The 12,875-nt window shown below is 40.5% G+C and overlaps 1 protein-coding gene across 3 annotated transcripts in view; it reads left to right on the forward strand.

The window, feature by feature from the left end:
- The window catches only part of COL14A1 (collagen type XIV alpha 1 chain), a 251,509-nt gene that overhangs the window by 178,499 nt on the left and 60,135 nt on the right, over positions 1-12,875 (forward strand). For all 3 annotated transcript variants that reach the window (XM_053715323.1, XM_053715321.1, XM_053715322.1), the window contains 3 exons: positions 74-216; positions 9,430-9,539; positions 10,265-10,423. In XM_053715323.1, coding sequence (XP_053571298.1) covers positions 74-216; positions 9,430-9,539; positions 10,265-10,423 — 412 coding nt within the window. The remainder of the gene's footprint in view (positions 1-73; positions 217-9,429; positions 9,540-10,264; positions 10,424-12,875) is intronic.

Consider the following 12,875-nt stretch of genomic DNA (forward strand, 5'->3'; position numbering starts at 1 on the left):
CTGTATATATATATTGTAATGTTTATATAATTAAGAGTCCACAAATAATGTTGTGTGTATGTTCTGTTCACAGATCCATTCACCCTGAAGGGCTGCCCTCAGAATATACTATATCTTTCCTTTTCCGAATACTTCCAGACACACCTAAAGAACCATTTGCCCTCTGGGAGATACTGAACAAGGAATATGAACCTTTAGTTGGAGTTATTCTTGACAGTATGTAGTTTGCTCGTATTTGTTCTATGCAGGGAATATATAATTTATATGTAGCATGAGTTTATATTTCTAAATTCAAATGGCAAGTAACGTATTGTGCAAACTTGCATTATGTTTCACTATCATGAAGACAACATGACCCATTACTCAAAATGATTTAACACTCATATATCTCAGAAATAATAGTTGACCATTGAATATAAATGGTGTTGAGAGGAAAAATAGGATTCCTGCTCTTAATATTAAAGAGACGTTCAGATGCAATGAAACATTTATTAATTATTTGTAGTATTTTATTATTGTACACATATTGCGTTAACCCCTTCTTGAGAGAGTATACATAAACTAGGCACATTCCTGAGTAAGTTCTGAGCTAGACATGGACAGTGATTGGCTGCTTTGTGCATATGCCACTCCTGTCCTGCTCAAATAATGACATTTCTTTGCAACTACTGATAACCACTTTAACAGTACAGGTTACTGTCATTTTACCTTTTAATGTCCTCCAGATTATTAATTTTGCCTGCTGGGGTGTATTAAATTGCTCACAAATGACTCATTTGCCTTTATTTTGTTGCTTGAAATAGCCCTTTACTTTTATGTTGTCATTAGATATAGCTGCTTTTCTTGTTGAAACCTACACCTACAATAAACAAATTCAGTACCGCAGTAATGGCCATTGAAAAGCTATGTTAACAAGAGGTGTCAGAAGAAACTAATGAGGGATGTGAGAGAGAGCCCAGCCCTTTTTAAATGCTCTTCCTGCACCATATTTCAATACAATGAGCTGACATGCATTTGTTAAATAATTAAATACTTTAATAAGTTAAAACATTTTATAATTACATGGTAAAGTTAATTTAACTACATGGCAATATGACAACATAATTTTATCTACCTATGTATTAGATTAGATTCACTCTGAAAGCATTATCTTACAAAGCAAAACTAATTATATAATTATATTTAAATATTAAAGGGACATTAAACACTTTGAGATGGTAATAATATAAAATGATACATGATTGTACTTGTAAAGAGAAAAAACAGAACACAAAGAGGATTCAAATGCAGGTTTATTGGTAACAAATACACGCAAAATAAAAACATAATTTATGCTTACCTGATGAATTCCTTTCTTCTGTAGTGTGATCAGTCCACGGGTCATCATTACTTCTGGGATATTAACTGCTCCCCTACAGGAAGTGCAAGAGGATTTACCCAGCAGAGCTGCATATAGCTCCTCCCCTCTACGTCACTCCCAGTCATTCGACCAAGGACCAACGAGAAAGGAAAAGCCAAGGGTGAAGTGGTGACTGGGGTATAAATTAAAAAATATTTACCTGCCTTAAAAACAGGGCGGGCCGTGGACTGATCACACTACAGAAGAAAGGAATTTATCAGGTAAGCATAAATTATGTTTTCTTCTGTTAAGTGTGATCAGTCCACGGGTCATCATTACTTCTGGGATACCAATACCAAAGCAAAAGTACACGGATGACGGGAGGGATAGGCAGACTCTTTATACAGAAGGAACCACTGCCTGAAGAACCTTTCTCCCAAAAATAGCCTCCGATGAAGCAAAGGTGTCAAATTTGTAAAATTTGGAAAAAGTATGAAGCGAAGACCAGGTTGCAGCCTTGCAAATCTGTTCAACAGAGGCCTCATTCTTGAAGGCCCAAGTGGAAGCCACAGCTCTAGTAGAATGAGCTGTAATTCTTTCAGGGGGCTGCTGTCCAGCAGTCTCATAAGCTAAACGAATTATGCTACGAAGCCAAAAAGAAAGAGAGGTAGCGGAAGCTTTTTGACCTCTCCTCTGCCCAGAGTAAATGACAAACAGAGAAGACGTTTGTCGGAATTCCTTAGTTGCCTGCAAGTAAAATTTTAGAGCCCGGACTACATCCAGGTTGTGCAGTAGACGTTCCTTCTTTGAAGAAGGATTTGCGCATAAAGAAGGAACAACAATCTCTTGATTGATATTCCTGTTAGTAACTACCTTAGGTAAGAACCCAGGTTTAGTACGCAGGACTACCTTATCCGAATGAAAAATCAAATAAGGAGAATCACAATGTAAGGCTGATAATTCAGAGACTCTTCGAGCCGAGGAAATAGCCATTAAAAATAGAACTTTCCAAGATAACAACTTTATATCAATGGAATGAAGGGGTTCAAACGGAACGCCCTGTAAAACATTAAGAACAAGGTTTAAACTCCATGGTGGAGCAACAGTTTTAAACACAGGCTTAATCCTGGCCAAAGCCTGACAAAAAGCCTGGACGTCAGGAACTTCTGACAGACGTTTGTGTAACAGAATGGACAGAGCTGAGATCTGTCCCTTTAATGAACTAGCAGATAAACCCTTTTCTAAACCTTCTTGTAGAAAAGACAATATCCTAGGAATCCTAACCTTACTCCAAGAGTAACCTTTGGATTCACACCAATGTAGGTATTTACGCCATATCTTATGGTAAATCTTTCTGGTAACAGGTTTCCTAGTCTGTATTAAGGTACTAATAACTGACTCAGAAAACCCACGTCTTGATAAAATTAAGCGTTCAATTTCCAAGCAGTCAGCTTCAGAGAAGTTAGATTTTGATGTTTGAAGGGACCCTGTATCAGAAGGTCCTGTTTCAGAGGTAGAGACCAAGGCGGACAGGATGACATGTCCACCAGGTCTGCATACCAAGTCCTGCGTGGCCACGCAGGTGCTATTAGAATCACTGATGCTCTCTCTTGTTTGATTCTGGCTATCAATCGAGGAAGCAACGGGAAGGGTGGAAACACGTAAGCCATCCTGAAGTCCCAAGGTGCTGTCAGAGCATCTATCAGGACTGCTCCTGGATCCCTGGATCTGGACCCGTAACGAGGAAGCTTGGCGTTCTGTCGAGACGCCATGAGATCTATCTCTGGTTTGCCCCAACGTCGAAGTATTTGGGCAAAGACCTCCGGATGAAGTTCCCACTCCCCCGGATGAAAAGTCTGACGACTTAAGAAATCCGCCTCCCAGTTCTCCACTCCCGGGATGTGGATTGCTGACAGGGTGGCAAGAGTGAGACTCTGCCCAGCGAATTATCTTTGATACTTCCATCATAGCTAGGGAGCTTCTTGTCCCTCCCTGATGGTTGATGTAAGCTACAGTCGTGATGTTGTCCGACTGAAACCTGATGAACCCCCGAGTTGTCAACTGGGGCCAAGCCAGGTGGGCATTGAGAACTGCTCTCAATTCCAGAATGTTTATTGGCAGGAGACTCTCCTCCTGACTCCATAGTCCCTGAGCCTTCAGGGAATTCCAGACGGCACCCCAACCTAGAAGGCTAGCGTCTGTTGTTACAATTGTCCAGTCTGGTCTGCTGAATGGCATCCCCCTGGACAGGTGTGGCCGAGAAAGCCACCATAGAAGAGAATTTCTGGTCTCTTGATCCAGATTCAGAGAAGGGGATAAGTCTGAGTAATCCCCATTCCACTGACCTAGCATGCACAGTTGCAGTGGTCTGAGGTGTAAGCGTGCAAAGGGTACTATGTCCATTGCCGCTACCATTAAGCCGATTACCTCCATACATTGAGCCACTGACGGGTGTTGAATGGAATGAAGAGTGCGGCAAGCACTTTGAAGTCTTGATAGCCTGTCCTCTGTCAGGTAAATCTTCATTTCTACAGAATCTATAAGAGTCCCCAGGAAGGGAACTCTTGTGAGTGGAACGAGTGAACTTTTCTTTTCGTTCACCTTCCATCCATGTGACCTTAGAAATGCCAGCACTAACTCTGTATGAGATTTGGCAGTTTGAAAGCTTGAAGCTTGTATCAGAATGTCGTCTAGGTATGGAGCTACCGAGATTCCCCGCGGTCTTAGTACCGCCAGAAGAGCACCCAGAACCTTTGTGAAGATTCTTGGCGCTGTAGCCAATCCGAATGGAAGAGCCACAAACTGGTAATGCCTGTCTAGGAAGGCAAACCTTAGGTACCGGTAATGATCTTTGTGAATCGGTATGTGCAGGTAAGCATCTTTTAAATCTACAGTGGTCATGTACTGACCCTCTTGGATCATAGGTAAAATTGTCCGAATAGTCTCCATCTTGAACGATGGAACTCTTAGGAATTTGTTTAGGATCTTTAAGTCCAGGATTGGTCTGAAAGTTCCCTCTTTTTTGGGAACCACAAACAGATTTGAGTAAAACCCCTGTCCCTGTTCCGATCGTGGAACTGGATGGATTACTCCCATTAACAAGAGCTCTTGTACGCAGCGTAGAAAAGCCTCTTTCTTTGTCTGGATTGTTGACAATCTTGACAGATGAAATCTCTCTCTTGGAGGAGAGTATTTGAAGTCCAGAAGGTATCCCTGAGATATTATCTCTAGCGCCCAGGGATCCTGAACATCTCTTGCCCAAGCCTGGGCGAAGAGAGAAAGTCTGCCCCCCACTAGATCCGATCCCGGATCGGGGGCCCTCAATTCATGCTGTTTTGGGGGCAGCAGCAGGTTTCCTAGTCTGCTTGCCCTTGTTCCAGGACTGGTTAGGTTTCCAGCCTTGTCTGTAGCGAGCAACAGCTCCTTCCTGTTTTGGTGCAGAGGAAGTTGATGCTGCTCCTGCTTTGAAATTACGAAAGGAACGAAAACTAGACTGTCTAGTCTTGGCTTTGGCTTTGTCCTGAGGCAGGGCATGGCCTTTACCTCCTGTAATGTCAGCGATAATCTCTTTCAACCCGGGCCCGAATAAGGTCTGCCCTTTGAAAGGTATATTAAGCAATTTAGACTTAGAAGTAACATCAGCTGACCAAGATTTTAGCCACAGCGCCCTGCGTGCCTGAATGGCGAATCCTGAATTCTTCGCCGTAAGTTTAGTAAGATGTACTACGGCCTCCGAAATGAATGAATTAGCTAGTTTAAGGACTCTAAGCCTGTCCGTAATGTCGTCCAGAGTAGCTGAACCAATGTTCTCTTCCAGAGACTCAATCCAGAATGCCGCTGCAGCCGTGATCGGCGCAATGCATGCAAGGGGTTGCAATATAAAACCTTGTTGAACAAACATTTTCTTAAGGTAACCCTCTAACTTTTTATCCATTGGATCTGAAAAAGCACAGCTATCCTCCACCGGGATAGTGGTACGCTTAGCTAAAGTAGAAACTGCTCCCTCCACCTTAGGGACCGTTTGCCATAAGTCCCTTGTGGTGGCGTCTATTGGAAACATTTTTCTAAATATCGGAGGGGGTGAGAACGGCACACCGGGTCTATCCCACTCCTTAGTAACAATTTCAGTAAGTCTCTTAGGTATAGGAAAAACCTCAGTACTCGTCGGTACCCGCAAAATATTTATCCAACCTACACATTTTCTCTGGTATTGCAACTGTGTTACAATCATTCAGAGCCGCTAACACCTCCCCTAGTAATACACAGAGGTTTTCCAGTTTAAATTTAAAATTTGAAATATCTGAATCCAGTCTGTTTGGATCAGAACCGTCACCCACAGAATGAAGTTCTCCGTCCTCATGTTCTGCCACCTGTGACGCAGTGTCTGACATGGCCCTAATATTATCAGCGCACTCTGTTCTCACCCCAGAGTGATCACGCTTACCTTTTAGTTCTGGTAATTTAGCCAAAACTTCAGTCATAACAGTAGCCATATCCTGTAATGTGATTTGTAATGGCCGCCCAGCTGTACTCGGCGCTACAATATCACGCACCTCCCTCTGAGCGGGAGATGTAGGTACTGACACGTGAGGCGAGTTAGTCGGCATAACTCTCCCCTCGTTGTTTGGTGAAATTTGTTCAATTTGTACAGATTGATTTTTATTTAAAGTAGCATCAATACAGTTAGTACATAAATTTCTATTGGGCTCCACTTTGGCATTGCAACAAATGACACAGGTATCATCTTCTGAATCAGACATGTTTAACACACTAGCAAATAAACTTGCAACTTGGAAATACAATTCAAATAGAATAATATTAAAACGTACTGTGCCTTTAAGAAGCACAGAAGATCTATGACAGTTAAAAATTAATAAATTGAAACAGTTATAGCCTCAATCCTTGTAAACAACACAACTTTAGCAAAGGTTTAATCCCATTAGCAAAGATAACAATTTCTGAAAGCAGGAAACAAATTACAGAATAAAAGTTTTTATTTCAGTCAAACTATAATTCTCACAGCTCTGCTGAGAGAAATTACCTCCCTCAAAATAAGTTTTGAAGACCCCTGAGCTCTGTAGAGATGAACCAGATCATGCAGGGAATACAATGAGTTGCTGACTGAAATATTTGATGCATAGTAAAAGCGCCCCTCCCCCACACACACAGCAGTGAGGGAGAACAGAAACTGACAGAAAAAACAGATTTAAGCAACTGCCAAGTGGAAAAATGGTGCCCAAACATTTATTCACTCAGTACCTCAGCAAATGAAAACGATTTTACATTCCAGCAAAAACGTTAAACATAATCTCTAGTTATTAAACAGCTTTATGTCTTTCTTACAGTGTAATTCTAGTGAAGTACCATTCTCCCAGAATACTGAAGTGTAAAGTATACATACATGACATTATATCGGTATGGCAGGATTTTCTCATCAATTCCATTGTCAGAAAATAAAAACTGCTACATACCTCTATGCAGATTCATCTGCCCGCTGTCCCCTGATCTGAAGTTTACCTCACTCCTCAGATGGCCGAGAACAGCAATATGATCTTAACTACTCCGGCTAAAATCATAGCAAAACTCTGGTAGATTCTTCCTCAAACTCTGCCAGAGAGGTAATAACACACTCCGGTGCTATTTTAAAATAACAAACTTTTGATTGAAGATATAAAACTAAGTATAATCACCATAGTCCTCTCACACGACCTATCTAGTTACTGGGTGCAAGAGAATGACTGGGAGTGACGTAGAGGGGAGGAGCTATATGCAGCTCTGCTGGGTGAATCCTCTTGCACTTCCTGTAGGGGAGCAGTTAATATCCCAGAAGTAATGATGACCCGTGGACTGATCACACTTAACAGAAGAAATGTACTAACACAAAGTACATAGTTATAGCACATATAATAATAAAACTGGACCCATACGGAACTGCTCAAAAGCCCAAAAGACAGCTGGTTAACATCTCTCACAACCCGACTTTTTCTCAGGGGTTTCCGGATTCCCACAAGAGTTGCGGTTGCGGTTACTTGTTGGCAGTCTGTAGATATATTACTCTAATAGGAGTTATGAAGCTGTTCTGAAATTGTGAGCTTTTCATTTCCTGGTAGAGATGGAAGTGCAGAACACTGTTATATTCCACACAGCCATTGGCTGCACACTCAAGTAACATATTTATAACTGTCCCTAATTGGCCACAGCAGAGAATGTTACAACATGGCAGCTCCAATTGTTTTATAGATAGTAAAACTTTTCACTTATCCTATATAATAAAAGGCCAGGTATGTTTGTCAGATGCAGTCATGCAGTAGAGACTGCAGAGGACAAACATACCCGGCCTTGATCAGCAGAGTAGTGCGCACTGCGGAAGCTGCCTGGTGGGGGCGTGGCCGGGCGTGTCGTGATGGGGGCGTGACCTTGCGGATGTGACAAGGGGCATGGCCTCATGGGTGTGGCAAGGGGTGTGGTCTTGTGGAGCACGCGCGAAGGGGCGTGGCCAACGGGAGAGAGGTGGGAGAGACCAAAAGAGGTGGGAGAGGCCAAAAGAGAGGAGGGAAATATAGAAAGCGAGCAAAAGAGGGGGGGAATAGAGAGAGAGAGAGCAAAAGAGGGGGGATAGAGAGCAAAAGAGGGGGGGAGAGAGCAAAAGAGGAGGAGAGAGAGAGAGCAAAAGAGGGGGGAGAGCAAAAGAGGGGGAGAGAGAGAGCACAAAAGAGGGGGAGAGAGAGCTCAAAAGAGAGGGAGAGAAAGAGCTCAAAAGAGAGGGGGGAGAGAGAGCTCAAAAGAGAGGGGGGAGAGAGAGCTCAAAAGAGAGGGGGGAGAGAGAGAGCTCAAAAGAGAGGGGGGAGAGAGAGAGCTCAAAAGAGAGTGGGAGAGAGAGAGCTCAAAAGAGGGGGAGAGAGAGAGCTCAAAAGAGAGGGGGGAAAGAGAGCGCAAAAGAGAAGGGGGAGAGAGAGAGCTAAAAAGAGAGGGAGAGAGAGAGAGCTCAAAAGAGAGGGGGAGAGAGAGAGCTCAAAAGAGAGGGGGAGAGAGAGAGCTCAAAAGAGAGGGGGAAGAGAGAGAGCTCAAAAGAGAGGGGGAGAGAGAGAGTGCAAAAGAAAGGGAGAGAGAGCTCAAAAGAGGGGGGGAGAGAGCTCAAAAGAAAGGGGGAGAGAGAGAGTGCAAAAGAGAAGGGGGAGAGAGAGCGCAAAAGAGGGACATAGAGAGTGCAAAAGAGGGAGAGAGAGAGAGCGCAAAAGAGGGAGGGTGAGAGCGCAAAAGAGAGGGGGGAGTACAAAAGAGAGGGGGAGAGAGTGCAAAAGAGAGGGGGAGAGAGTGCAAAAGAGAGGGGGGAGAGAGCGCAAAAGAGAGGGGGAGAGAGAGCAAAAGAGGGGGGAGATAGCGAGTAAAAGAGGGGGAGAGAGAGTAAAAGAGGGGGAAAGAGAGCAAAATAGGGGATAGAGAGCAAAATAGGGAAGAGAGAGAGCAAAAGAGGGTGAGAGAAAGAGAGATAGAGAGAGAGAGAGAGAGAGAACAAAAGAGGGGGGAGAGAGCAGAAGAGGGGGTAGAGAGAGAGAAAGCGAGCAAAAGAGGGGGGAGAGAGAGAGCAAAAGAGGGGGAAGAGAGAGAGAACGAAAGACGGGAGAGATAGAGCAAAATAGGGGGGAGAGAGAGCTCAAAAGAGAGGGGGAAAGACAGAGAGGGGGGAGAGAGAGGGAGTAAGGGTTGGAACCACGGTACTCAAAAAATTGGCCCGTGTACATGGGCTTTAGGACTAGTTTTGTCAATATTTAAACAGCTAATGAAACTTTAAAAACTACATCTACTTGTTATTCTCAGACTAATCTTTTTTTTGAATGCATCATTCTATCTATCATTTATTTAATATCCTTTAATTTATGGTTCTGCTATTAAAAAGTTTGGTAGGAAAATCATCAATAATATAGCATTTCAAGTATGCTGGCCACTGTTCCAATTCTTATTCATGTAGAAGTCATAAGATAAGTCTCCTCATTGAAATGTGTTAACTGAAAGATTTTTGAAGATTCATGGCCCAAAATGCTTATGACTATTTATCATTTCAACCGTTTTGTCAATTATTTTTTTCACAGATGGTGGCAAAACATTGACTTATTTTAATTACGATCACAAAGGACAGTTTCAAACCATCACTTTTGAGGGACCAGAAATTAAGAGAATATTTTATGGCAGTTTCCATAAGGTTAGTTACAAAAAGTATCATATTGATCTCTCTTTCTTTCATTCTTTCTTTAATTCTTTCTATTTATTATGGCTTTGCTGTGTTTGATTTTTTTATTTATCTGATTAAATTACTAATTACAGTACCATTGTAGCCGTTCTTTAAAACATCCATCTATACAATAAACAGAAATTTCTGTGTTCCATACACGTATATATTGTATTGATACAGATGACTAGAAAAATAATGTAACTATCTATTAGCTTAAGTTCATGTAAAGAAAAATGTATTACATACTAACCCCACATTCGTCAAATCTCATTCCGGAAACAAATTGCTGCAATTTGTACATTATGATAATTTCACTATATATATTAATTTATAGTAATGTAACATTTTTAAATATATAAATGTCTGTCTTTGTGTATTTCTTTCTCTATTTCTCCCTCCCTATCTCTTACTTTCGCTATCTCTGTTTAAAGATAGATAGATAGATAGATAGATAGATAGATAGATAGAGATAGATATATAATAGATTGATGGACAGATAAATAGATTTATAGATGATAGACAGATAAATATATAGAGATAGAACGATTGATAGATCGATAGATAGAAAGACAGAGATAGATATATAATAGATTGATAGACAGATAAATAGATATATAGATGATAGACAGATAAATAGATAGATAGACAGATAGATAGACAAATGTTTAATGATTACCCCCTTTCCCTTGATACAGCTGCACATTGTTGTTACTAAGGATAGCACCAAATTAATTATTGACTGCAAACAAGTTGCAGAAAAGCCAATAAATGCTGTTGGAAACATTACTACTGAGGGTTTTGAGGTCTTAGGAAGGATGGTCAGATCAAGAGGACCCAAAGACAATTCTGCACCAGTAAGTCAACTCTATTTTTCTCAAATTCACATAATAATACCAAAATAACATGGTAGGTAGCTCTGAGTACAATTTGCTATTGATAGTAATGCCTACTCAAAAAATTCCTGGAGACAACAATATAAAATAAATTTACATGTATTTTCTAAATAATTCTAAACTCAATGCACTTGTAATGAAAAAAAATTGATCATTAGGTCTATGTCTACAAACAAGAGGACTCTTGTGTTTTCAGTGCATTCTCTTACATCACTTTTATCCCACTCTAAACAAAGAGGAAATTTAACTGAGCAAACTTTGTACTCACATTCTAAAACATTGCAATTAAAGAGTTCATTGTTTGAAGCATTAGAAGAAAATCTGTCAAGCAGACATCATCTTGCATTTCTACAAAGGGTTAACTTAAAAAATAGCCTACTCACTAAAAAATGCTCCTTGGCTGAATTATAAGTAAAGATACACATTCTATAAATATTTATGTTATCACTCTTATTTAGTTTATGTGTTCTCATATAATCATTGCAATATGACAGCAGATTGTGCACTAGAAATGTGTGCAATATTTCAAAAACTGATGGATAATGTGAGATTCATGAATCTTACTGCCAGGTACTGGCAACTATTTCAGAATAGACACTAATCATTATGAACTATTTACAGAATATTAAATGTTTGTCATCTCAATTGTATTATGGTATAACTGTACATATCGCCCTCATAAGAAAATTACATGTTGGACTTTATGTGAGCTCGCTTTGAAAGGATACAAGAAGGATTACCAGCAATGCTCTATTTTCTGAACCCCCCCCCCCCCCGCATATTTTAGGTTATTTTCAGATTACACTCAATAATTTTATATATGTATATATATATATATATATATATATATATACATACTGTACATACTCTTCATGTATGTATGTGTATATATATTTATATATATTTATGTGTGTATATATATATATACATATATACAGTATCTCACAAAAGTAAGTACACCCCTCGCATTTTTGTAAATATTTTATTATATCTTTTCATGTGACAACACTGAAGAAATGACACTTTGCTACAATGTAGAGTAGTGAATATACAGCCTGTATAACAGTGTACATTTGCTGCCCCCTCAAAATAACTCAACACACAGTCATTAACCGTTGGCAATAAAAGTGAGTACACCCCTAAGTGGAAATGTCCAAATTGGGCCCAAAGTGTCAATATTTTGTGTGGCCACCATTATTTTCCATTACTGCCTTAACCCTCTTGGGCATGGAGTTCACCAGAGCTTCACAGGTTGGCACTGGAGTCCTTTTCCACTCCTCCATGACGACATCACAGAGCAGGTGGATGTTAGAGTCCTTGCGCTCCCCCACTTTCCATTTGAGGATGCCCCACAGATGCTCAATAGGGTTTAGGTCTGGAGACATGCTTGGCATGTCCATCACCTTCACCCTCAGCTTCTTCAGCAAGGCAGTGGTCGTCTTGGAGGTGTGTTTGGGGTGGTTATCATGTTGGAATACTGCCCTGCAGCCCAGTCTCCGAAGGGAGGGGATCATGCTCTGCTTCAGTATGTCACAGTACATGTTGGCATTCATGGTTCCCTCAATGAACTGTAGCTCCCCAGTGCCGACAGCACTCATGCAGGCCCAGACCATTTTCAGGGTCTTGGCAATCTTCTTATAGCCTAGGCCATATTTATGTAGAGCAACAATTTTATTTTTCAGATCCTCAGAGAGTTCTTTGCCATGAGGTGCCATGTTGAACTTCCAGTGACCAGTATGAGAGAGTGTGAGAGCGATAACACCAAATTTAACACACCTGCTCCCCATTCACACCTGAGACCTTGTAACACTAATGAGTCACATGACACCAGGGAGGGAAATGGCTAATTGGGCCCAATTTGGACAATTCTACTTAGGGGTGTACTCACTTTTTCACTTTTGTTGCCAACAGTTTAGACATTAATGGCTGTGTGTTGAGTTATTTTGAGGGGACAGCAAATTTACACTGTTATACAGGCTGTATACTCACTACTTTACATTGTAAAAAAAGGGTCATTTCTTCAGTGTTGTCACATGAAAAGATATAATATTTTTTTTTTCAAGATACTGTATATATATATATATATATTTATTTATTATATATATATATATATATACAGTAAATTTTACACAGAAATTTGATTTTACATTAATAGCATGAAAGTCAACAATGAAAGATTAATAATGTAAAGAATATTATACCCACATGAGAAAATAGCTATTTATTAAAATACCATTCCTATCTAATCTAGAACAGGAATGTCCAGACTTTAAAGGGATATGAAATAGTGCTCCCTTATTAAAAAAAATATGTTAAATCAAAGTAAACCTAAAACAGATTGCATTAAAAAATAGCAAACAATTTACTTGTTTTCTTCCAAAAGGAGCACTTTAAAAATATCATTGCAGCCCAT

The sequence above is a fragment of the Bombina bombina genome, chromosome 5 (genome assembly GCF_027579735.1).
Source record: "Bombina bombina isolate aBomBom1 chromosome 5, aBomBom1.pri, whole genome shotgun sequence".
In the NCBI taxonomy this organism is placed as follows: domain Eukaryota; kingdom Metazoa; phylum Chordata; class Amphibia; order Anura; family Bombinatoridae; genus Bombina; species Bombina bombina.